The following is a 24,043-nucleotide window of genomic DNA, read 5'->3' on the forward strand; positions in this document are numbered from 1 at the left end:
GGTGCAATTTTTGTCATTTTTGGTGGTTTCTGGCGCCAGCGGATGAATAGTGTTGGTGGATGAGTGGTGGAATACGTTAACGTATTCTATCAGTAAGCTACGTATATAGAACCTAAGACTCGAATATATGTCTGAGAATGGATATAAAAAGCTAATGTTACATTATTAGATTTTTCTGCCTAGCCGTTGTCGAGATCTTGAGGCGCGATTTTCGCAATTTTTGGTGGGTTTTGGGTTCCGCAGCTTACTGATAGAATACGTTACTCAATTAATTGAACCACTCATTTCGGTTAGCAATTCTGCATTCTAAGTCTGACCAGCACGCTCTCGATACGCCTGAACAAAAATCCCTTTCCTTATAAATACACCACCAGCAATGTCCTGGGTACCAGCGATGAATTGTTAGGTCACGTGGTTATGGAAATCGTCCCCTAAGGTTAGTTAACACGACATTTGTTATGGTACAAGCGGATACAGCTTGCTGATTGGGGCCAATTGCTCTCAGCATCACTTTCACTTTTTTACTGTCCCCTCTACAGTAAATACCATCTACCCTGGGTATCACCTCCAATACCTACATCCTAGCCACCAACATGCCGTTTAACGACGAAGAGCTAGCGGCGACTCTAGCAATAAATAATACGTACATAGGTCAACTGGAATGAAACCGATAGCCTCAAAGAGTTGCGAGAAGCGCGCCCCTGGAATTGTTGACTCCCTGTTCCTCTTCTGCATTCAGTTCACACTAGTAAGCGTTAGGGTTGCTCTTGGATTCCTTTATGTCTCCTTACAACTACCTGTTTTGCCAAGGATGTTTGCGGTTCTTGTGAGACTCCTCAAGCCAAAGCTGGCCACCCCGTCCAACATTCCAGTCTAAGTCAAACACTATCATAACCGATCGCTAGGAGCAGTTAAAGCTTCTTTCCTCCTAATATTCACCATAAACACTCCTATGACTTTGTCCTTGTCCTAGCAATCACTGTCGCAATTTTAACGCTTGCTCATCATGTCTACTACATCTACGCAACGTTGTCAATACCTCGTTCCACTCCACAAGCCTCGGACGACACCCCAGCCTTGGGCGATAGGACTACAACTGTGTCCGATATCGTACCCGAGAGATATTTTATACATGAAAAGAGAGTTCTTTGGCCAAGGGGACTCCGCTGGTTGTCGTTCTCAATACTGTTACGATTACAAACGTGTACGAGTCTAGTTCAGTGTCAGAGAATGAGGACGAGATTTCCTCCACCAAGACATCCAAAGGCACTACGGCCCCGAAGCCAGTGTCACCCTAAATGGCCTCATTGAGGAGGACAGCTATCAACATGTCATTCCTCAACGCCACGAGTACGAACCGCCACCTTACCCCAAATTCCTTTACCCAGCATTGTTTTCAGATGCCGCTAGGGCGCGAACGGCTACAACCCCCAAGCCACACACCATGGTAATGGATTATTCTTCGAGTGATAACTGCACCTGTATGAGAGTCTATGTCGTCCAGATGTGTGGGATATTGCTTTCGAGCAGTGTTAGAAGCAGCGTTAGTGGACTGAGAGGTACCAATTTTGGCCTTGCCATATGGATCATATATCATTCGGTTACGACGGCCTGGAATTTGGTCTTTTCCCAGAGTCTCATGGGGTTCTAATTTTGCACCATGAAGAATTACTTAAAGATTTAGACAAGGTAGGCCCTTTGTGGAAGATAGCCTACTCGAGGGTTTTCAAATACGTTTCTCACCATCCCCCTAGCTTAGGAGGAGGCCCTGATATAGAGTGCATATCAGGAAGGAGTTACAGATTCGGCTGGTAGCGTTGGTAACATGACTCAAACACGACCACGTTTAGGTTTAGGTTTTGTCTTCACAGTTTCTTGCTTTAGTTTCAAGGCGGACTGTGCGATTATGGATACATCTGATTTTAGGCGCCGTGGAGCTTTGCACGGGAATTCTTAAGTTTAGAGCTGGAGCTTGGATAACGGAGTCTCTTTTTGGATTTTCAATGTGGTTTGTACAATCATAGATGCATCCAATTTTGTGGGACTGTTGAATTTTGAAAGGATTTCTTGAGGCTTAGTTTAGAATCTGGGTTCCTTACATATTTTATATAGATGGTATGATTGATTGTGGGTGAATTCTTCGCTCGGGCTTTGTTCGGAGTTTAGCTTCCTTGTCTTTAGACCCTTGTCGGACAGTCAAGGACTCTTTGGAAGGCTCTGGATGTATTTAAGATGTTAAAATGAGGGTTAGTATATCTATTATCCGCGATGAAGAACCTCTCCAAATTCGTAACGCCCAAACCCTCCAGAGTCCATATTCCAACCCGGAAAAGATCCCTTCCAAGAACCTTCCCTCTCCCACATTTCCTTCCCAACTCTGAAATCTCCAACGCTTCCTCATTGGTTTGAATCTCCCTCTTCCCACACCACAAACATCCGCCACAGTCTTTTCCGCAATCCTTTCCCTTAACTCCCTACTCTCAACCCTAGCCTCCTCCAAATACCCGGGCAACCCCCACTCCTTTACAAACCTTTGCACCGCTTCTGCTGTACTTTCTTCCCATACCAGGTACTTATTAAACATCACTAGCATCCTTTCCTGCCGCTCTTCCTGCTGCAGACTCTGTTTTCGCGTATATCGTAACACGGTGGGAAACATAACGCAACTCGTAACCGCATGCAACACGTCTGATACACTTCCCAACTGATGGCCAATCACATGGCTAAGTCACATACGGATCTTCCATATCAGAAGAATCATCATAACTTGTCTAATACCAAGTTGGCACTCTGTGGTCCTTTTTAGCCATTTCCGCCGGTCGTGCTTCTTTTCGTCTTTTTGCAGTTCTCTATTAACCCCTTCACCAATGTCCTCAGCGCGTCTTTCATATGCGTGGACACTTCCAAGTTGCAGGCCTCGTTGCAGATGGTTTCCACAAAATGATCCAAAGCGAGGACGCCGGAACTTAGTTACAGGAGTTAGGGACTTGTGACCGCAACTTCGGGGTCTATGATGACTACATTCAGGAAGTGGCAAAATATTACAATCTGAAGGGCTTTTTTTTTGGAGGGGGAGGGTTGTGGCGCTAAAGATGTGGTTCTATTCACTAGCGCTTAGGCTCACGGCCAGAGGATTGAGGCTGTCTGCGATACCGCAGTCTTGGTCCATGAGATTTTCGATATTATAGGTGGCGAGGGAGAGAAGGTGGGAGAATGGAGTGTAGTTGTGCGATTTTACAGGCGACGGAGCACGAACTAGAGCCGATGCTGATTATGAATCGATGTGGGATCTGTAGAGGATGTGGGAGTGCCTTCTAACACAGGATTCCGTGGCGACGATTAGAGAGCCGAGTTGGTGTCATAGGTCTGTAATGATGGAGGTGTTGGTGTCGAGGGCCTTGTTGTGGAGGAGGACGATTGGCTGGCATTTCTAGGTGTTGAGGGTGGTAGAGATTCCTGAGATGGAGGCTATGATGAAGATGGCATGTTTATTGGCGCGTTCGAGGATGGGCGTTTATTGGATGGTGCCTTTTTTTGAAGTTGGCAGTAGGCTTCAGCTGCTATGGCAATGTGTTTAAAGGAGTGAGGCAGAGATATGATCTAAAAAGAAAGAAGACAAATGCCTATAGTCCAAGAAGACAAACCTTTGGATAGAACAGTAAATAGGAGTGTTTGCTGAAGACTAGCAAGGATCAAGTACGGCAGCCGGAGACTTCCTCGAATGACGAAATCTCAATCTAATGATACCTAGCTAGACTAAACGCTGATGCCCATTTAGATGCACAATTTTGCAATCGTCACCCTAAAGAACAAAAACTAGAACTAACATCTAAGCACGCAAATCTAAGGAAACAAATGTTCGAAACGGAAGTTCTAGGGCCCTTGCCCGGGCATCTACCTCATTTAGTAAAGGTAAATGTGCTTTATGCAGCTTTGACAGTCTGAAACCCTTTCCACCCATCCAACGCCTCTCGAATCTCAATAGCGTACTGGGGGATTCCACCTGTACCACAATTAGCAACCTCGGAAATATATCCAATTAATCCAACAAGCAAAACATGAAGCAGTTGACTTACCAGCAAAATTAACCTGCTCAAAAGCCTTCCCCGGCATACTCCCTCCCATGTACGTACTCTTAGTTGTCGGGAACAAGGTCGCATCACTCAGCGCATTAATCCTCTTCTTCCACTCCTTACTCGCTTCTTCTGTAGGATTAATATATTTTAGTCCTTCGCGCGTAACTTTACTGATGCAGTCTACGATCCAACGCCCTTGGACTTCGACAGTGGAGGGGCCGTTGGAGAGGAGGGTTGGCCCGTGTGGGCCGTAGAGGTGGAACATATTTGGGTAGCCTGGGAGAAGGTTAGTTGGGGAAGGGGGAGGAAGGGAAGGGAGAGGGGACAGGTACCGGAGACGGTAGTGCCGAGGTAGGTGTAGGCAGCTTTGCGCCATTCGTCCTTGATAGAGGTGGCGTTGATGCTGGACAGTCCCATGTTCGTCATGCCGCCAGTTGTGATGTCCTATTCCAATATCATTAGAAGGGTTTAACTCCGATTTTCTGTGGTGAAAGCTTACAAATCCAGTGGCTACAGCGATAACATCAAACTCATAATGGTCTCCATTCTGCAACTTGATTCCGGTTTCGGTGAACTCCGCAATCGGATTGTCCTTGATATCGATAACATCCACGTTTGCGCGATTAAACTCCTCGTAGTAGTGTTGCTCGAGACAGGGCCGTTTGACGCCAAAGTAATGTGGCATTTTGAGCGGGGCGAGGATGTCGCGCTTGCGTGCGTCGCCGATGCGCATTCGAACGTTTTTGGCCCAGAAGTTGTAGGCCTCTTGGTTGGCTTTTGCGTCGATAAGCATCTAATATATTTAGCATCGAACTGGGAAGCTATCACGCTTGGGTGTGACTGTACTCACATCTTTATAGTTCCCTAACCAGAATCTAAATCCGCCATGATTCCACAGCTTCTTATAGAAAGCCTCCCGCTCCTCTGGCGTATCATCGAAGGTATTCTTCTCATACATCCCGTAGAAAAACCCACCAAAGCACTTCTCCCGTAACTCGTAAAGACGATAATACCACTTCTTGTCCATATTTTGCTCTTCTGGTGTGAGATCCCGTTTGCCCATTGGGACCGCAAGATTCGGTGTGCGTTGGAACACCTTCATCTCACCGACATCTGGCCCGAGCTCTTGCACGATTTGAACTCCGGAAGCGCCTGTCCCGATGACGGCGACGCGTTTTCCCTTGGTTTCGACCCCTAAACGTACCATCAGCAGTGTTAGGGACAGGCGAACGATTAATACTAACCTTCTTCAGGCCAGAAAGATGAGTGATGAATAATCCCCTTGAATTTATCCAGACCCTTGAAGTTGGGAATATACCTCTTCGAAGCAAAACCGGCCGCAACAATCAAAAACTTGCTCTTAGCAAGTCTCCCATCTTGTGTTTTGACATGCCACTTCCCTTCATCAGTATGAAACTGTGCGCCAACAACAACAGTCTCGAACGAGCAGTCCTTGCTAAGATTTAGGACGTTGTCGACATGGTCGAAGTAAGCTCGAAGTTCCTTATAGTCTGGATAGTTGGTAGACCAGCACCAATCTTTGTACGTCTCCGGCCAGCTAAACTGGTACTCGGGAACCTCGGAATCAACGCGTGCCCCGGGGTAGCGGTTCCAGCGCCAAGTGCCACCAAAGCTGGTACCAGCTTCGTAGATGACAGCTTTGTACCCTTTCTCTCGGAGAGTTTTCAGGCAGAAGACCCCGCCTTGGTGGAAAGGTGGTTAGTATTAGCCAGCCAATGATTAGAATATGTGAGCTCACCAAAGCCGGCCCCGATAATTAGGGCATCGACGTCCAAGTCGTCGTTATACGGGTACTCGGTTCCCCGTCTGCGTGAGTATTCTTTCAACTCTGAGTGCATGTGGGTTGGAAGAGCCGGAGTGTCCTCCAACTTGTTTCCGTTTGAAGTGCCGTTGTTGTTCATGATGACAGTAGTGAATAGTGAGGTCATACGAGTGTCGAGTCTGGATAGCGACTATGAATATTCAGGCTTGTATACTTATACATGATCTCCCTTTCAATATTCATTTCTGATAGTTTGAACAGAACGTTGCTTCAGGGCCAAAAGGAAGGAGTAAAACGGAACCGGTACGAACATGGCGGACCCGCGACTGAGGTTGAAGCAGGGTTCGTAAGCTCGCCCATCTATTGTATGCAAAAATTGGGGCATTTCTTGGCGTACCTCAGATCTTTTTTTCCCCCACTAAAATTGTATGGGGTAATTAAATTTTAACAGAATTCTAGATATATTAACAAATTCTTCCTAGGAACATTATTAGTAAGTTAAAGCCTTAAGTTTATATAGAGATACTGTTCTTAGCGCTTTTTTTAGAGTAATAAGACAACAATAGGCCTAATTAGAGGGCTAGAGCAGCCCCAGCCCCCTAGAGAGCAACCTACCAGCCTATTCTACGCGAGCGAGGGCGCAGGGCCCGTTGGAGAAGCCTAAGGAGCCTGCTAGTGGTGATAAACAGAAACCAGCGCGTTGTTAGTTAATCTAGTGATAGGAGCAAGTAAAAGAAGCTTACTGTATCCTAGCGCCTACAAAGAGCAAGCCTCCCTCTAAGAAAGTAGTAAAAGCTACTAAAAAATCTGCTCCTTCTGCTCTAGCACAGCAAGAAGCTGTTTCTGTGGTTCCTGTCTGTTGTCCTGAGCCTGATACGCTGGAGATGCCATGGGCGCGATACATCGTGACCTAACGCGCTGTTACTCTCAAAAAGGTCAGTATACGCGCTCCTCTATGCAAACTAAAAGCTTTAACTCACCTAGGGCGGTTCTATTAGGTTTTTATTAATATATAGTGGATCCTGTTGAAATTTCGATCTCACATACAATTTTAGTAGGGGGGAAAAATTCCGGATGGCAGTGCCAAGAAATGCCCCGATTTTTGCATATAATAGATCCTAGTTTACCTCGAGGCTCTACCGCGGACGTGGGAAGCCCAACACCTGGCTTGTGTGGTATCAGCCCAAAACAGCAAGAAAATAGTGGAAACGCCAAGAGCTCACGTGCAATCCCAAAACGAAGTACCCCAGAAGTAGGGGTAAGCTCGGCATTTTCCCCCGCACTTTTCGCAAAAGTGCGGATCCGCTTGTTAGCCAATCCTTGGAGCGCCGCACCAGGAACCGCACATTGAAGATCCTTTAAGACAAAAGGAGACCTGCTGATGCAGCTTGCGGAGGGGTAAGCTCAGGGTTCCGACGAAACTGACGTGGGTATCCGGAAGCTGTCCAGCTTGGGGAGCTTCAAGCTTCCGAGTTAAATTCAATGCATACAGGTCCGCTCGCGCGAAAAATGGAATCAATGCGAAGAATTCAATTTCATTCAAATTTTGTGATCCCCAATTTTTTCTTCCCTGCTTTACGAAATGCCTCTTTCGGCCGAAACGAAGAAAAGCCTCCAGCAGACTGTTGACGCTGCATGTGCAGACTCGCAGTCTGGTATTCCAGGTGCCAGTGTCGTAGTCGTCGACAAAAATGGTGAAGAACTTTTCGCGTACGCTAGCGGTAAACGAGGGTGCAAGAGCTCCGAGCCGATGACACTTGATAACATCTTCTGGATCGCGTCCTGCACCAAAATGGTTGCTGGGGTCGCTTGTATGCAGCTCGTGGAGAAGGGAATCCTCGAGTTGGACGATGGAGATCAATTAGAGAAGCTCTGTCCGGAATTGAAGGAAATTAAAGTCCTTCAAGACGACGGTAAATTGGTAGAGAAAAAGAGGAAGATAACACTTAGAATGCTGCTGACCCACACTGGTACTCTCTTTCCCTGTTAGCCACAATATTCTTAACTCTGACAATGAAGGCAGCTGGCTTCGGCTACACGTTCTTTAATTCTAAGCTCCGCGATTATAGCCACCCGATCGGCTTCGATGAGTTCTCTGGAAGCCTCAATGACATCACGCAACCACTCGTACACCAGCCGGGAGAGAACTGGGAGTATGGTGTCAACATTGACTGGGCGGGGATTGCACTGGAACGTGCGACCGGGCTCTCGCTCAATGAGTACATTCATCAGAATATCTTCAATCCTCTGGGTCTAGACAACATCTCCATGTTCCCCAACGAGTCCATGCGACAGCGTCTTGCGCACATGCATTTCAGAAAGCATGATGGGTTCCTGATAGCGCGAGACCACCTCTTGCGAAAGCCGTTGGTGGTAGGAGCTGCCGAAGTTTCGAGTGTCCTGAACAGCGGTGGTGCAGGATGCTTTGCGAGGCCACAAGACTACTGTCGTAAGTCACTTTGAATGAGAATTACCTACCTGCCCACGGCTCTGACCTCCCACAGAGATTATCGCCACTCTTCTTAACGATGGGACCTCCCCACGCACAGGCGTTCAGTTGCTCCAAAGGTCTACCGTGAACGAAATGTTCCGTAACCAGATTCCTGACTTTCCCAACTTTGCCCGTCAAGGCATTCCGGACGCGAAACCTGATCTGACGAATCCAATTCCCGAGATATATCCCGTGCCAGGGAACCCGCCCCAGGGGTGGGGACTAACGTTCATGCTCAGCAACGGGGGTATAACGGGTAGGTCTAAAGGTACAGGATTTTGGGCAGGTTTGCCCAATTGTTGGTGGTGGTGCGATCGAGAGAATGGCATTGGTGGGTTGGTCTGTAGCCAGATCCTACCTTTCGCGGATGCGAAGGTCCTAGGGCTCTGGTTCGACATCGAGACACAAATCTACAAAGCCCTTAGTTCAGGTTAAACGGCGTCCGTGTTTTGTGTTTCTTGCGTCGAGATAGTCAGTTTCATCGTTGCTCTTTCAAGGAATCGTGACATGGATCTGATTACTGTAGAAACAAGCATCCAGCTGATGCCGTCCTCAATTTCAGCAAGATATCTAACGAATCAAATCCACCTGTCCATGTTCCGTGGTCGGTGCGAGAGAAATTGCCTAATGTGTCCACATCATGTCGAGCGCCGGCACGGACGAGAGGATTGACTAAATTTTGTAGGAGTAATGTCCGATTTCCAAGGATGATGTCGACACTCCCCGCACGGCTAACGTGCAAAGCTGTCGAAGTAGTTCGGTTCGTCCGCACAAGAAGGTTCTTAAACACAACGAGGCGTTGAAGGCTGACATCCTCCTTCTCGGATTCCGGGGGTGCGACAAGGTTTAGGCCCGATTTGCATGGTGATGGGCCAGCCTTCCCCGCATTTCCAAGGTGGACCCATCAAGCAATGTGGAGCCAGCCAACACGTGCGGGGTGTGCATATCAGCTTCGGTGCCACCTGGACTCCTCTGTTAGACAGTCTCATCCTTTATCCTAATTCTGACACTGGATCCCGAATCGCAGCTATGAATTTCGTCGACGTGCAACCAAGGTCGTTTCTCGATTATGCGTGGACTACACCTTCTCCTGCTCCAGGGAGCATCGCGAAATCATCAAAGACGAGTCGCAAGCAGAATCGGTGTTGCGACCAGTGTCGGAAAGGTAAACGGGCGTGCGACGCGGCCATCCTAGAAGACACTCTGCTAGACACGAATGGATCCTCTGGAGGCAACCCAACAGTCTTTCATTATAGTGGTATGTTCCCCAACTATCCATGTCCTTCGACGAAATGATAGTTGACTCTGCAGACGTTTTCGGTCCTTTGGCTGCCTGCAGCAACTGCGAGAAGACAAAAAAGACGTGCACGTTTGAGTGGCTACGATCGCAGCGAGTGTCGCAAGCAACGCCGCAATCAAGCGCTCCTCCAGCGAAGAGGCGACGAAAGAGTGGCTCTTCGAACAATTCTCAGAGTCGTACGGAAACAGCAGGTCAACTGCTAGCTGAAGTGGCCCCGCATCCATCCGCTCTGTCGGGGACAACTTTCGCAAATGGTGGGGACCTCCTTCCAGCCAGTACAATCGTGCCTTGTGAATTCGCACAGACTACGTTCGCAGACTTTCCTGGTGGCATCCCGTCGTTTGATATGGCTTTGATATCGCCATTCCCTTTTGGATCTACCCACGACACATGCAACGGTGTCGGATCGGCGTTGCGCAACGGCATGGGCCAGCTACCCGATGTTTTAGAAGACGACGACGAAACGTCACTTGATCGCGATTCCGGGCAAGGCTCCTCAATCGAGTCACTGTCGGAAGGGACCCGCGAAAGCCCAGATAGTACAAGTCCCTCGACGGACGATTCCAGTGTCACGGCAAATCGTAACAATGTCTCAAAATCGTGCGAAGCGGTGATAAGGGTACCACGGAAGAGAAGACGGCGAAGTTCGTCGAGCACGAGCACGGCTAGCGGCATGTTGTTCCCATCGATGTCGCTTGCTAACCAATTTATTTCGTCAGCCAACAACGCCTTTTTGACAGAAGGACTCCTCAAGATCTATCATGATAGTTTTGAGAATGCTTTATCGTGCTGGTTAACCGAAAGGACATGCCCATACAGTAAAGATTCGGATGTATCCTTAGCCGGTGACTCGGGACCAGATTGGAATCGCATCTATCATCGGGTATTCAAATTGGATCGACTGGCATCTGGAATTCGTGGGCGAAATCTGACGTTTACCGAAGATAAGGCTGCATCCAAAGCCATAAACTCGGTCATATTCTCCTTCGCTACTCAATGGGCCCAATCAAGCCAACGAAGTAAGGCCAAATATCCTTTCCACAGTGATGGCTCGGATAAGATGGGAGGAGTATTCAACTCGGATGAAAATTCTTCGACCAACCAGGACTTTGACCGAGCACTTCAAATATCAGCGTGGCATGAAGCAAGGCTTGCACTGCAGAATGCGGCAGAGATAGAGTCCTTTAGGGTTGTGCTTGCGCAGATCGTATTCTCCTTGACACAAAAGCCTATCGACATGACCCAAGACGGTGATTCGACATTGAAGCCAGCTGCCAACGATTCGAATGCTCCATCGTCCCCAGATACCGTAAATGTTGAAGGGATACCCAAGGGGGCTTCATGTCAGGCGGAAGACAGCGATGTGGGCGAGTGTGAAGACTTGCTCTCCAAACTGAACCTGACAATCGATGGAGAAGGTCCTCCAATTCACCTTGAGCAAGGCCTTCGATTGATACACTCCTTAAGATCGAGAATGGCAATGTCCGGAAGTATGAACAGAACCGCGTATCCGAAGATAGCAACTTCTCGGTGTGGGAACCAAAGCAGTTCATCGCCGAATCGGCTAGACGCCGCGGATCGGGCTACGGTGGACCTCTTGTTCTGGTTGGGCATTATGTTCGATACCCTGTCGTCTGCCATGCACAAGCGACCCCTTGTGGTGTCGGATGAAGATAGCGATATCTATTCGAACGAACCAAGGCCCGTTCAAAACGATACCACAAATGGGAATCTTTCGTCACATACAGGCAGCGTTTCGGAACCGAAAACAGAAAGTCTATGGGATGATTACCTGTTCGCTCGGCAGCGCAAACGCCTCCAAGCGAACCCGGTCCGGTGGCCATGTTCCTATGAGCAAGCGTCGTCGTTACTGTGCGATGCGGCACCAGTCAAAGTTCTCCTTTTCCGAAAGGTGACACGCATCCAGACGCTGCTTTCCCGCAATGTCCGAGGTGAAAGGATTGAGAGAGCCATTGCCGCAGCCTTGCAAGTATATGAACACTGGGGCAAGATGTATGCTCCGTTCATCCGAGACTGTATTGATAAACATGATAGTCTCCCGACAAGAGTGCAGTCATGGTACATCTGTTTGACGGGTCATTGGCATCTTGCAACGCTTTTGTTAGCTGATCTCGTGGAAATTATCGATAGCTCGGAGATGAGTCTTGAGTCGAGGCGTACGGAGCGAATTTCGACGAACTTTGTAGCAGGGTTCCGGGAAACAAACTGCCATGCTCTTTCAGACCTGGCAGGGTGTGCATGCCCTCGGGAGGATGCATCGTTCCCCAATTCTCGCGAGTTCCATTTTGCTGTAAACCAAGGGGCACTTCTAACTGAGCCTTGGACGGCTGTCCTGATTCGGGCGTTTGCAAAAGCTGGTGTGGTCTTGCTAGAGGCAGAAGAATCATCGGCGTCAGACATATGCAGCGCAAGGTATCAAGAAGACGCATTCCGGAGAGCGGACGACTGTGTTAAAGCGTTGTGGTACCTAGGGAGGAAGTCTGACATGGCACTTTCAGCAGCTAAGATTTTAGGAGATGCTTTGAGACAGAGGCGAAAGGGTGCCGAAGAGAAAGTGAATGAAATGAGCTCGTTTCTGGAAGCGGAGTTATGGGAGGGGTTCGAGGAAATGAATGGGGCGTTTGAGGTTGAATGCATCTAATGGGTAAGGAAAATGTACTTGGTTAATGTTTCAACATGTTGATTCTGAGTTGAGATATGAGTGATGAGAGATTGAGTTGAGATGGGGCGATGGTGGGGAAAGACGCGATTTCACGCTAAACAAAAATGGGTAAGCTAATATACCATCTCTCGGAGCGCCGAGGAACCTTGGAAGCCCGAGATGGTAACATTCTCACACGATCGTCATCACCCGTCATTCTCACAATTCCAAGGCTAGCTGTCAACATTCGAGTCTGGTTTGGCAAACTGGGCCTTCTCGTTCGCCGCCTTCTCTCAGTCGTTCATTTCCCGACACGTGAACGAGTATTAATCCTGTCCAATGGGGCGCCTTTCTGCGGTGAACGTGGAAAAGAGCTGGAGGTGGTGTTGTTCGGTTGAAATACCTCATCGCGGGGCGTGTAGCCACGGGCTTTTAAAAAGATTTGGGTTTGATGGTGTTTGGGAGATTCGAAGTTTGGCAACGGCGAATGGTTGAAGTTACCTGGAGATGATCATCACTAACAGCATACAGAATCAGCAGATTAGAATCACCGCCTCTGGTACCAGGCATTGCGGCGTACACTGAGTATCGACCCAACACTAGAGCGCACATCGTTGTCACCTAAATTGTTAGGAAACAATTCTCCCTCGTAATCTGAGGCGTTGCTGCGTACACGAAGCGAGCAGCGTTAGGAGTATCACCCCGATTCTGAGGCGTATATCACCGCCCGCCCACACCATCTGGGTACAATGCTCCCTTATTCTCCTAACAAGTGAGCTCCTCTTCATACTTCCCTTTGAGCCATGTTCTTCAACGCAAGAACCACCCCCAACCTATTAGAATTACAATATGAGCAGGGGGTACACTATCCTACGAGAACACAGACAGAGAGTTCCAGCGGGTGCCCCGACCGTAATTTGACACCACCGATGATCTATTACTGATCTGCAGGCAAACTTATGGTTCAATAGATACCACCCACGACAAGGGGCAACTACTAGATCTCTTCAGCGAGCTTCCACATCAGCTGGACGCTAACCTTGAGGAGCGGGCAGTACAAATGATCGAGATACCATGTGGAAATCGTTGTGTCCACTGTATAAATTACTAGCTCACTAATTCATAGAGTTGCCCTTGCTATCAACGATATGTTAGAGCATTAAAGGACAGCCTATGGCTCCACCGGACTACTCGAGGCAAAATCGCGTTGGTCGTCAGGATAGGCATCGGCGAGTACGATCGTATCATGTACAGAGCAAACAGGCCGATAAATTCTCACCTCCGATATCCCCACACATTATTCCTTTGCTTACAAATCGGATAAATTTGTATTCGAACTCCCGCAAGTCATGGCCCTAGTGGCTCGACGCCCTTGCCTACCAGTCCCGCCACATTCAGTTCATGCTAGTTGATCTAACCTTATAGTATGCGATACCTGGTAGCGTCACGAGGTGACTATTATCTACCTAATGGCGCCTCTAGATACAGCGATAGAAAGGCACCCAGATACGACTAAACAACACGAAATCTTCTGCGAGAAGTCCATTAATTTCCAAACCCAATACGCGATCTCTTCACCGCCTTTCTGGACGGCTAAATATCCAGCATAGATCCACTCAGCTCGGACACGGCGAGGATAACTGAATCAGCGTCTGTGCAGAGTAACTCATGTGTAATTTTATTAGGCCTGAGTCGGGGCTAATTGAGTTAACCTTCCAAGCAAGATTAGACAGAAAATCTTCATATAATCAGTAGCCCTTCGCTTTTTTATGACAAGCTTGTGACTATATGACCTAGTACTTTCGAGCCAGCATACAAGTCTAGAAGTAAAGCGCTACTATTGAGTAGATCACATGCGTTCGAATATACTTGGAGGGAATAGTAGCTTATACCTAGAGGGGGGAACATTATATTGCTCTTTCTCTTCCAGCGTCTGTTAGATACGGTTTCCAATCTCCTGGTTAACCTTCACGAACATTTCTACGCTATTTGCATTAGCAGGACGAATACATACGAAGGAGGAAGGGGGAAAGAATTGGCTTATTAATAGTTTCCATCTGAGCTTCTGGTAATGCCTTCTTTAGATGCTCGGTAAGATTGTGGATGAATGTCTTATCTTCTCCTTCCTCGAGGAAGAACTTCCACAGCATCCTTCCCTGCTCAAAGTCCTTGTCTGTGACTTACGACGTCCAGGCCGAGACTTGGCCGACCCACTTATCGTGGGAGACGTCGACGGGGCCTGTGCGGGTCTTACGGAATGAGGATCGCACTTGCACCGTGTCAGTATGATGGGCTTGTCGGTTTACGCTGAATCTCAGATTGAGCTTGGGATCCATGGGCAGACAGACTTACCATAATCAGGATCTCCACCGTAGTTCCCCTCAATCCGCACAGGTCCGTCACGCTGATATGGCGAATACACATACTTCGCCCGATTACACGGTAACTGCTGATAATTCGGCCCAACGCGATACCTCGCCGCATCCGGACAACTAAACATCCTCGCCTGCAGCATAATATCCGTCGACAGCCCGATTCCAGGCACCATGGTCGAAGGCGATAAAGCGGCTTGTTCGACATCCTGGAAGTAATTATCCGGGTTATTATTCAACGTAAGGTTTCCAAACTAGAACAAGCGGAAAATCCTTGTGCGGCCAGATCTTGGCTGAATCGAATATATTCCAGCGGTAGGTTTCTGCTTCTTTGGGATTCATTATTTGGAGATAAATGGTCCAGGAAGGGTAATCGCCGCGTTCAATTGCGTTATACAAGTCTTTGACGTGGTAGTCGGGTTCTTCACCTGCGGGACGGATGGCGTCTCCCTCTTTCAGCTAGGTTATCCCGGCGTCGGGCTGGAAGTGAATTTTCACGTATTCGAAGGTGCCGTCTTCGGGTTTTCGTATTTGTATGTGTGCACGCCGTAGCCAGCAATGTGACGAAGGGATGCAGGAACGCCGCGGGGGCCGAAGAGCTGTATGAGTGCGTGGACGCCTTCTTGGTTGTTATTGTGGAAGTCTTAGAATATGGAAGAATTAGGGACGTTGGTTTAAGGGTGGCGTTTGTGAGATCGATCAAGGGAAGGGAACTTGATGGGATCGCGGATGAAGAAAACGGGCAAGTCGTTTCCAACGATGTCATAATTTCCTTCCTCGGCGAAGAACTTCATTGCCCATCCCCGGGCATCGCGCACAGTATCTGATGAGCCTTTCTCGCCTGCAGCGGTGGAGATGCGCATTAGAACTTTCGTCTTCTTGCCGATGGTGTTGAGGGAGGTGGTGGAGGTGATGTCATGCGTGACTTCAAATTCGCCCCATGCACCTGCGGCTTTTGCGTGAACCGTTCTGCTACTTCTAGAACAGAATTGTTGATACAAAAGAGACGGATGCATACCTCTCTGGAATTCTTTCCCGAGGGAAGTGGGCCAACGTCTCGATCAACTGGATGTCTTCCAGCAGAGCAAGACCTCCACCCCGGACTTTAGATCCACGAAGAACCGTGGCAGTAGTAGGATCGTCGACAGGAAGGCCTACCAACAGATCAGTAAACACGCAGGCGGGATACGGTACACCAAAAGATAGGGATTAAGGTCGAACCTTCGGCAAGGGTGTAAACAGTTTCTTCATTTGCCTAGGAGAGCCTTGTCAGCATTTCATCAAGAACAAATGTTCGTCGAGACACCACACAGCAGACATGTTGACAATACAATAATTCTGCTTCGTCTAAGATATCCGTTACCCTTTAACTTGTCCTGTCCCTCCCTGATCATCAGCCCCGTCCCATTTTATGCCCTCTGCTCTTGCTCACGCCAGTGTATTTCACCAATATGAAGTCATCTACAGTGCCCTATCATATCTACATCCTCCCGCCTATTGAAGGTGAATAAGCTGGGTACATCCAATTAAACTCCTCGCAAAGCGTTCTGAAGCAAGGTAAGCAGCTTTCGGAAGCATCGGAAAGCACGTTAAACCCTAATTTGAAGGTAAAGGGAGAGGTTTGAGCGCTCAGTAACATAGAATTAGGGCGCACAGTGGCAGGATATGCGTGGTGATATGTTTTAGTTTAGAGGTCAATGAGGGAAGATGTTCGGGAAGGAGTCGGTTATTAAGGGAAGCTTAGCGGAGATGGTTCGGATCGGGTGCAAAGGGAATTCGGGGCGGAGATGTATCGGGATGGGAAGTACTAGCAGTGTAATTCGTGGAACGCGGATGGTGACTAACATCGTGTCAGCAGACATTACTTGAGCTTTTATAGCTCGAGATTTCATTAGAAGAGGATTCTTTGCCTAGTTCTGGATATTTGGGTCCGTCGTATGTGAGGAGTCCCTGTCGACCCGGATCATTTCTAGATTCTACCCTTAGCTACCTTTCCAAATCCCCATTAGATATTGAAAGCCGCGCTCTCGGCATTCATGCGGGGTCAACACCTTCAAATCATTTTTCACCCCAACAGCAATATAAAACTAGTCACACTGCATCACGTCTCGGCCCTAGCCACCCTATTCTCTCCAATACCCCTCGGCAACGTAAGCTTCATAACCGCTGCGACACTAGATTCGCTAGGAGGGAGAAATATTGCGCCGGGGAAACAGTTCTTGAGCTTCCAGCATGAGATATTTCTTAGGTTACATATGTACGGGAAGGTGGCCTGACTCTAATTAACTTGAACACCGAGATGGTGTGCAGACCTATTCCCCTTTGTCAACTGCGGACTTCGGGTTGTCAGGATAAGTGAGAGGGTTTGGAGAGGCTAAGAAGACTAGAACCCTTGGATTCGATTACCTCAATCCGGATCGTACGTACGATAAGATACCTAGTCACGGGAGATGTGGAGTAGATGAATGCGTACGTATCTCAAAATCTCCCCAATTGTTGACATGTCGGAAGTTCATCCTTCATGCGGTCTGTAACCCTAACACATCCCTCCGTTGTCCTGGGTGTCTCTTGGATACCACTCCCGCGGCATAGACACATTAAATTCCCGGCTCCAGCATACAACAGCCAACATCGGCGTTCCGAGAAATTTGTCGCGTCTTCTTTCAGCCAACCAAACTCAAACCCAAGTCCAGAGAGATAACAAAGAGCTGAATACAATGGAAAATCTGACGAGAATGGAAGTCAATAGCCAGCCTGATACCATGGGATTGGCAGCAATGTAACCTGACTGCATGATTTCTTGGGCGGGTCAGGTAACGGAGACGAGAACGAGAGAGGGCGGAGTTGACGGCCATCTCGAGCGAGGCGGTAGAGCATACGAAAACGATGCGCATCTGCCCAGGTATTCAATACGATACCTCTGCCTCCTGACGCCTGTTTTGTGGAAGCCGATAGCCAGCTCTCATACCCCGGGGTTGGCAACAATATCCGTCGGCTTTATGATTGCTCAGGCTGGTCCAAGGATTTGGAAAGAGAGATTGTATCGGGGGTAAGTTGGTAGACCATACGAGACCGCCCAGGTCCTAAATACGATTTCAATCCCCCTTGATGCCTGTTTCGTTGACCGGTGTTCTCGGCACTACCAAAAAACTACCCCCCTCCCAAGCAGGGTATCGATATAAACCACCTCAACTTTTCAATTCAGCTCAGTTCTTCACCACGGCCCATATCCCATCCCCCTTCAAGCACCAAGCCCACCCAACTCACCATGCATCTCCCCTCTATCCTCTCCATAGCTCTCGCTCTCTCTACCACTGCTCTAGCAAAATCCTGCTCCCTAACCGGCAGCGACACCATCGTCGCGCGCTCCTGTCCATCTCGCGCATGCGATGATATGAAACATATGGCTCCGGGTGGAACCTGTAATGTTGATTGTTATTGCGAGGGAGAAGTAGTGGGTGGAGATCCGTAAGTATTATTCTTTTTGTATGGAAGGGGTCGTTTTGTTGGAGAGCCGGTGCGGTGGAGGGTGGGGGCCAGGGTGGACATCAAGTTGGAAGATTGGGGAATGATGCTGATGCTAACGTGAAATAGGTATTGGCTCCACATGAGCAGTGGATGTTCTTCTGGAAATTGCTGGGTTAGGGCTGCGAGGACTGGTTGCTGTGGGAGTAAGTATATTCCTGTTTCTTGTGGGTGAGGAGAGACTAAGCTGACTGGGCATAGCTTGTGTGCCAATGTGTTCACACTGTCCTTGCGCGCACGCTGGCTGTTAAGGGTTCGTCGGACTGACCTGGCAACAGCAGTCAGGATTTGGATGGGGATAACGGTCATTAGTGGAAAAAAATTGGAACTCTGTAGTCGCTCAGAGATATGGAATGTTGGGTGAGTTGGGGTTTTCCACTTATTAAAGGGAGAATTGATGGGGTATCTTGCGCAACTATCTACAGTCACTACACTTTATGTAGCGCCTAAACATTTCGCTCGTAATTGAAGTGCCCAAATTTCCACTGTGAGACTGTGAGATGGCTGACTTATGGTGTCCGCCTGGCCTGGACCCAATGAGGCACTTCTACAATTAGTTAGCGAGGCAGTGCAAAACGACCGGCTAGGGTTCAAATACCAGTCTCTATAGACGTAGACTTGTTCTGAGCCTTGTTCTCTTCCGCATCCACATCCTGGGCCGCTCCTTCTAGCAGATGTCGTGGCGATAGCTGGAGCAGTTGTGCCACAAGACTTCTGATGACGTAACCCCTCAACTCTCTCGCTTCTTTCATGTCTTCACCTGCTAGACCGAATCTGTCTTCTTTGCTGATTTTCTCCCTTCGTAGGAGTTTAATTTCGTCCATGATGTGCAGGAGCTCCTGTTCAGAACAGCGAGTACGTTCAGCAGCCCATGCCGGAGACTGAACATAGCGTCGTGTTACGTCGGTGGCACCGTCGATAGAAAATGCGATACAATAGGCTATTTTCTTGCCCCATACTAAGGACGTTAATCGAATTCTTGAGAGATAACTGGGACAGGATATGGCCATCAGGGCGGTTCTAGCTTACCTTCAGTGTACAAGCGAGGTTTATCCCATGCTTCCTCGCACGGGTCAACATGTATCCACCGGTTTCTGTGAGTGGAGAACACCTCGACCCAGATGTGGTCTTCAGAACTCCAAACCCAACGCACTCTACATCCTACTGAACGACATAGCATGCCAAAGCAGTTACCCCACTCACCAACTCGTCCTCTACGGGTCTGTAATAGAACAAATGCATCCTTATACCGCGGAAATCGTTCATACTTTTCACATCCAGCATTCGTACATCGATACAGTTCAACTTCAAGGGCGCCACAGACTTGTTCCTCAGGGGTCGGATTCGCCATGCCCCACGCAGTTGTAGGACTCATGCAGTTGGTACATGTTGGGTTGTTGACCCAGGTGAAGAAGCTTCGTTTGAACCAGCGGAGCATCGCTCGGGCCACACAGTCTTGGTAGCCCCATGCAGGCTTCAGGTCCGGACCTAGGCTCTCTGCTTCCGCTTGGAGAAGCTGGGATTCCTCTTCTGCCTGGGAATATATAGCATCTAGTGGGACTGAGCGCAGTGCTTCATCTAAAAGCCCAGGATTTTCCCATTTTGTTGGCATGCTGGAGAGCGTGACTAACATATTCCTGAACTTGATGGACCTCGAGTCCCGGGGTGGTGCGGGAATTAGAGGAACATTCCTAAGAGATGAGTAGGAAGGTGGTAGAGGAGGGTCGTCGACGCTCGAGTTACTTGCGCCGGGATGCGTCAGGGCAGAGTGGGCTTTGGATGCGGAAAGTTCGTCCATGCGTTTAGAGCTTAAAATTTTCCGAAAACGTATTGTGAGGTCTTTTGCCGCGGCGATATCGAGTCCTCCCTTATCTGATCGCATGGCTTCCTTGCCGCTCAGTGGCCTTGCTGCTCCCCTTGCACCAACTTGAGATTGTACTAATGATTTGGAAAGGGACTGTGACCCTGATGTCGAATTTCCGGCTGGACCTTGCTCATCTTCAAATGTACTCTCGTCTGAGGGCCAAGTACGGTTCCTAGCCGTCGGCCCTGAAGATTCAGAATATTCAGGTAGCTCATCTCGCTCAGGTAAATTATGTTCCGGGATGCCTGAGAGACGCCGTGGATGAAATGAAGCAAGGTCTAACGTAAACGGGTCTGAAGATGCTACTGGTACGGACCTCTCGGCTTGCTCGGTTCCAGAAACAACTACTGGTCGATGCATTAATCTCTTTTCAATATCATCGAATATTTTATGGGAGGGAATGATGTATGCTGTGCCGGAACCAGGTGAACCGGCCACGATGTGCCCGCGAAAGGTTCCAGATTCCCGGTCAACGACCCACGAACCACAATCTCCCTTGTCAAGAGGACCATTGAGTTGAACTGAATATACCTCCTGGTAGCTCCTCGCATTTGGAAGCCTCATGTAAGAAGGTGTCCCTGACATCCACCCTTGGAGGTAACCGGCCGAAGCGGTGACAGCAAAGACCCCTGTGCTGTCCGGGCTCGACGGAGGACAATCCGTGTTGTCAGCGGCCAAAACGGGTTCAAAAGCATTCAGTCTAGAGACAAATCCTATAGGTATATCTAGCAAAGCGTAATCAAGCTCTGGGTGCTGACCATCGATAGATGATAGTGCCACATTGCCAATGGATGAAGGTGGAGAAAAATTGAGGTATTGATCTGGCGTGGAGAGGTGGAGAGACTCTTCGACCCACTCGGGAGTCGATCCTGTTTGCGTTTGAGGTTGGGAATTAATGTCTAGCGCAATAGGGTTTTGCGAAGACATACTCGAGGATCTAGTAGAAGGCAGCGATATTGATTCCCATTCATCGACGGACATAGAAGGCCTAGGGCTGAGACTGCCTCTGCTGGTCATTTCAACATTCTCACCCTCGAGGTCATCATCCATATCACTGTCGGAGAAGCATAGTTCAGTTTCAGCCTCTCCAGTTGGCGTGGGTGAATTGGGGCTTTGTTCAAAAACGTGTGCAGCGGTCATGCAATAGTACTTTTCGGAGACCCGCAAAATACCACCCAACGTCGCTTTCTGAACTGTTGAGGTCTCGCAGCCTCGGACCAGCAACTGGGATCCAGGACCAACGTAGTGGGATGCAGAAAAGATCAGGGGCTGAGAGCCGACATTTTCACGGGGACCTTCGATGAAGCACTCGCTGCTATCCATCTGCAAGGCTAGCTGAACAAGTTGATTGTAGTCAGGAGCTCGTGGTAGATGTTTGAGTGCAATGCCTGGGTAAGCGTCGAGGAGCCGACTTTCCCGAATGGTGTTCCTCACCTCCCTGCGGTGGGTGGCTTCTTCGCAACAGAAAATGATGACTGGTGATGCAGTTTCCGGCGCACCTCCAACCATGTAAATTGACCAAGTAACCCAACTTGGAAGTGGTTCGCTGTAATTGTCGAGATAGGTTTTGATTTCAGGACCCAGAGTCAGAAAGGCAGTTCGTGCAGGCCCGATTGCCTCCCAACAGCTCTCTCGTCCAATTTTCACGATGAAGCGGCCAACTGAGACCTGCGGGTTTGGCCAGCAGAGTTGGGCTGTGCTTCTTCTTTTTGCAGTACTCCGATCGGTTCTGCTTCGTCGGATTCTTGCCAGCGCGTTCATGGCCTCGGTGTTCGCCTTCGTGAGGGGGGAAAGAAGGGATGTAGACATCAACCCAGAGATATTTGAGGACGCAAACTCAAAGCCTTCGCTGTGGAGGGCAAAGGGGATGTAATATGCAATAGTGGTAAACACCACTGCAACAGTTCATTCTTGCTCACCTGTGGCGGTGCGGCTGAACTGCTGAGGACGCGTCACCGTGCAGGATGCATCCGCGTATGACCGAAACCCGGATTGGATGGACATTAGGATGGACACTGGAAATATCTGATCATAAGTGGTGTGTGCATTCAGCAACAATAAATGCATGCTGATGAAAGGGTATGGATTGGTTGTGCGGAAACAGTTTGTCCCTCAAAAGTTCAGAAACAACTCCCCCACCCAGGTGTGGCTGCTGTGGCTAGCGAACAAATGTCAGCCGTCATGGCGTTCCTCACAACTGGCTTACTGGAAACCCCACTTCATTCATCGACTCAAAATACCATCATCGACTCTTTCTGGGGGCCTGTTCCAATTCTTCACCGCCGCAGCTTGGATGGTATCGACCTCGAAGCGTACTGGAGCTTCTACTTCAAGGAATGCGAGCATGCTCTCCATGATGGAGGTAGGCATGTCACTGCTCGGACGCACCAGGACATCCTCGACATCGTCGCACTGCTAAGAGATCACGAGTCACGAGACGACATTCGGGACTCACTGCGCTCTAAGCTCTCGCGAACCTATCTAAACGAGGGCGACCTTCTCGACAGTTCGATTGACCTCGCCGCCCGCCTCTTGTTGATGATCGACTTTGGAAATCTCCAGTATGGCTTCTCCGGACGACGACAACTTCGCTGGGATAAGGGGCGTCTAAAAGACTACCTCAAGTCGTACTTTGGTACGCCTCCCGCGTTGGGCCACGATCGGGTGAAGCTAGAACGTGTCTTCAACGCTTGCAACCTGGGCCGGATAGCTGGCGTAGAACTCATCCCAACGGATAATCTGATAGATCATCTGCGATTGACCGATGACGACACCAAGGTGTACATTTTCCACCACGCTTCATTCTTGAAGTGTCAGTCCCGAAGGTACGTCTCAGAGGTCACGAAACCACACCCCCCCCCGGTTTGCTGTTGAAACTAACTTGCCCAGTACAATCATGCCAGACGGCTTGGCAGATGAAACCCTCCGCACCCTCGCTCTTCTATTCCCACAATCCGATCCCCATACGAGAAAGTGGTTTCGCCAGCTTCCCCCACCCTTCTTGCTCGATCCGCAATTGATACAGTGTGGACACCTCAAAACTGACGACCGTCAAATCGAACACTTCGTATTTTGGCATGACCGACTAGTTATATTGAAGCAGATCTTTGACGAGGCAACACCACGTCATATTTCTCAATGGTGGTATGACAGGCGAAATGGAGTGCAATGGTACACCTTTTGGGTCGCCATCATGGTGCTGGGCCTTACGCTCCTATTTGGGTTGGTGCAGTGCATTGAAGGCGCCATGCAGGTCTACGGCACCTTTCATCCGAAGCAAAGCTGATTATTTGAGACACCAAGACGTATGTTTGCCTACTCGCGCTCTCCTTGGATTGCTTAGAATCAGTACCCCGAGCCCATCGCGATAGTTTCGGTGCTCTCCTTTTCCTCAACCAAAGTCTTGTCTACTGTCCTGGTGTCGCAAGTTTTGGGTAATAGACACCGGAATTCCAAGCTGAAGCAATTTCCTTGCAAGAATCTTTGCAACTTCTACTACGCACAATATATTACTCCTCATCTCCACAACTAGGACTACTATTTGCGTCGAATCGCACGAAAGGGAAGCTCACCGCTCTCGCATTACTAGCCCAACTCAGTCCCCTTCGATATGCGAAGAAACTGAAATGCTTCTCCTACGTCTACAAAGAGCGTTGAAATCTGTGCGCCAAGCATCAGCCTCGTATTTCGTGGTCCAGAGCGCTGTCGCTCGTCTTCCAACGGTGATCCCTACCAACTCGACATGGTTTCTATTTAGGGTTCAGATTTATAAGCTCGTAATACTCCCAATGTAGTATCCCCCGGATCCCTCTTTTGCTCAACTCGTCGTCGCGTACGTCTTGGCTGGCTTCTTGAGTTTTGAGGCTGCCTGACTTTTGCTACTCTCTTGAACAGCTGGCCGGGGATAGAAAAATGTGTTGTTTTAGTGGTGTTGCGGTCTTTCTCGAATGTGATTAGTAGAGCATCCCCT

The 24,043-nt window shown here is 49.0% G+C and overlaps 9 protein-coding genes across 9 annotated transcripts; 6 read left to right on the forward strand and 3 right to left on the reverse strand.

Annotated features, from left to right (window-relative positions):
* Window positions 1–59: 59 nt before the first annotated feature.
* On the forward strand, window positions 60–1,759 carry BDR25DRAFT_357086 (uncharacterized protein; the record flags this gene model as incomplete). Its single annotated transcript, XM_033695759.1, has 11 exons — window positions 60–75; window positions 203–234; window positions 295–426; window positions 478–526; window positions 586–651; window positions 675–858; window positions 918–1,110; window positions 1,158–1,222; window positions 1,267–1,506; window positions 1,560–1,644; window positions 1,712–1,759. 11 exons carry the CDS (start codon window positions 60–62, stop codon window positions 1,757–1,759), a joined length of 1,110 nt encoding a protein of 369 aa, XP_033545560.1.
* A 2,164-nt stretch (window positions 1,760–3,923) lies between these two features.
* On the reverse strand, window positions 3,924–5,935 carry BDR25DRAFT_289565 (HK97 family phage prohead protease; the record flags this gene model as incomplete). The annotated part of the gene is made up of 7 exons (XM_033688461.1): window positions 3,924–4,003; window positions 4,077–4,352; window positions 4,409–4,520; window positions 4,576–4,869; window positions 4,927–5,270; window positions 5,321–5,779; window positions 5,836–5,935. The coding sequence occupies 7 exons, from the start codon at window positions 5,933–5,935 to the stop codon at window positions 3,924–3,926; spliced, it is 1,665 nt and encodes a 554-aa protein (XP_033545561.1).
* A 1,506-nt stretch (window positions 5,936–7,441) lies between these two features.
* On the forward strand, window positions 7,442–8,785 carry BDR25DRAFT_289567 (beta-lactamase/transpeptidase-like protein; the record flags this gene model as incomplete). Its single annotated transcript, XM_033688462.1, has 3 exons — window positions 7,442–7,829; window positions 7,883–8,308; window positions 8,364–8,785. 3 exons carry the CDS (start codon window positions 7,442–7,444, stop codon window positions 8,783–8,785), a joined length of 1,236 nt encoding a protein of 411 aa, XP_033545562.1.
* Window positions 8,786–9,379: 594 nt separating this feature from the next.
* BDR25DRAFT_264564 (uncharacterized protein) lies at window positions 9,380–12,360 on the forward strand (the record flags this gene model as incomplete). The annotated part of the gene is made up of 4 exons (XM_033686874.1): window positions 9,380–9,608; window positions 9,662–10,048; window positions 10,103–10,959; window positions 11,023–12,360. The coding sequence occupies 4 exons, from the start codon at window positions 9,380–9,382 to the stop codon at window positions 12,310–12,312; spliced, it is 2,763 nt and encodes a 920-aa protein (XP_033545563.1). The 3' UTR covers window positions 12,313–12,360.
* A 1,946-nt stretch (window positions 12,361–14,306) lies between these two features.
* On the reverse strand, window positions 14,307–16,078 carry BDR25DRAFT_335157 (heme-dependent catalase; the record flags this gene model as incomplete). The annotated part of the gene is made up of 8 exons (XM_033692984.1): window positions 14,307–14,463; window positions 14,497–14,561; window positions 14,657–14,893; window positions 14,925–15,143; window positions 15,230–15,283; window positions 15,425–15,653; window positions 15,703–15,838; window positions 16,048–16,078. The coding sequence occupies 8 exons, from the start codon at window positions 16,076–16,078 to the stop codon at window positions 14,307–14,309; spliced, it is 1,128 nt and encodes a 375-aa protein (XP_033545564.1).
* A 313-nt stretch (window positions 16,079–16,391) lies between these two features.
* Window positions 16,392–17,866, forward strand: BDR25DRAFT_357090 (uncharacterized protein; the record flags this gene model as incomplete). Its single annotated transcript, XM_033695760.1, has 9 exons — window positions 16,392–16,532; window positions 16,599–16,623; window positions 16,658–16,774; window positions 16,803–16,951; window positions 16,995–17,029; window positions 17,072–17,238; window positions 17,277–17,463; window positions 17,512–17,699; window positions 17,739–17,866. 9 exons carry the CDS (start codon window positions 16,392–16,394, stop codon window positions 17,864–17,866), a joined length of 1,137 nt encoding a protein of 378 aa, XP_033545565.1.
* Window positions 17,686–18,460, forward strand: BDR25DRAFT_372556 (uncharacterized protein; the record flags this gene model as incomplete). The annotated part of the gene is made up of 3 exons (XM_033697234.1): window positions 17,686–18,152; window positions 18,279–18,355; window positions 18,411–18,460. Exons 1-3 carry the CDS (start codon window positions 17,953–17,955, stop codon window positions 18,458–18,460), a joined length of 327 nt encoding a protein of 108 aa, XP_033545566.1. The 5' UTR covers window positions 17,686–17,952.
* Window positions 18,461–18,608: 148 nt separating this feature from the next.
* Window positions 18,609–21,929, reverse strand: BDR25DRAFT_264570 (uncharacterized protein). Its single transcript, XM_033686875.1, has 3 exons — window positions 19,239–21,929; window positions 18,808–19,167; window positions 18,609–18,756 (listed from the first exon to the last, which is right to left on the reverse strand). The coding sequence occupies exons 1-3, from the start codon at window positions 21,880–21,882 to the stop codon at window positions 18,719–18,721; spliced, it is 3,042 nt and encodes a 1,013-aa protein (XP_033545567.1). The 5' UTR covers window positions 21,883–21,929; the 3' UTR covers window positions 18,609–18,718.
* A 325-nt stretch (window positions 21,930–22,254) lies between these two features.
* BDR25DRAFT_315715 (uncharacterized protein) lies at window positions 22,255–23,359 on the forward strand (the record flags this gene model as incomplete). The annotated part of the gene is made up of 2 exons (XM_033691545.1): window positions 22,255–22,898; window positions 22,963–23,359. 2 exons carry the CDS (start codon window positions 22,255–22,257, stop codon window positions 23,357–23,359), a joined length of 1,041 nt encoding a protein of 346 aa, XP_033545568.1.
* Between the last annotated feature and the right edge of the window lie 684 nt (window positions 23,360–24,043).

The sequence above is a fragment of the Lindgomyces ingoldianus genome (genome assembly GCF_010093535.1).
Source record: "Lindgomyces ingoldianus strain ATCC 200398 unplaced genomic scaffold BDR25scaffold_23, whole genome shotgun sequence".
NCBI classification, from domain to species: Eukaryota; Fungi; Ascomycota; class Dothideomycetes; order Pleosporales; family Lindgomycetaceae; genus Lindgomyces; species Lindgomyces ingoldianus.

Coding starts and splice junctions, on each gene's coding strand:
- BDR25DRAFT_264570 (XM_033686875.1), bottom strand. CDS start 21,882: ATGTCTACATCCCTTCTTTCCCCCCTCACGAAGGCGAACACCGAGGCC. Junction 19,168..19,238: donor ACCTCGCTTGTACACTGAAG/GTAAGCTAGAAC, acceptor TAACGTCCTTAG/TATGGGGCAAGAAAATAGCC. Junction 18,757..18,807: donor GTCTACGTCTATAGAGACTG/GTATTTGAACCC, acceptor AACTAATTGTAG/AAGTGCCTCATTGGGTCCAG.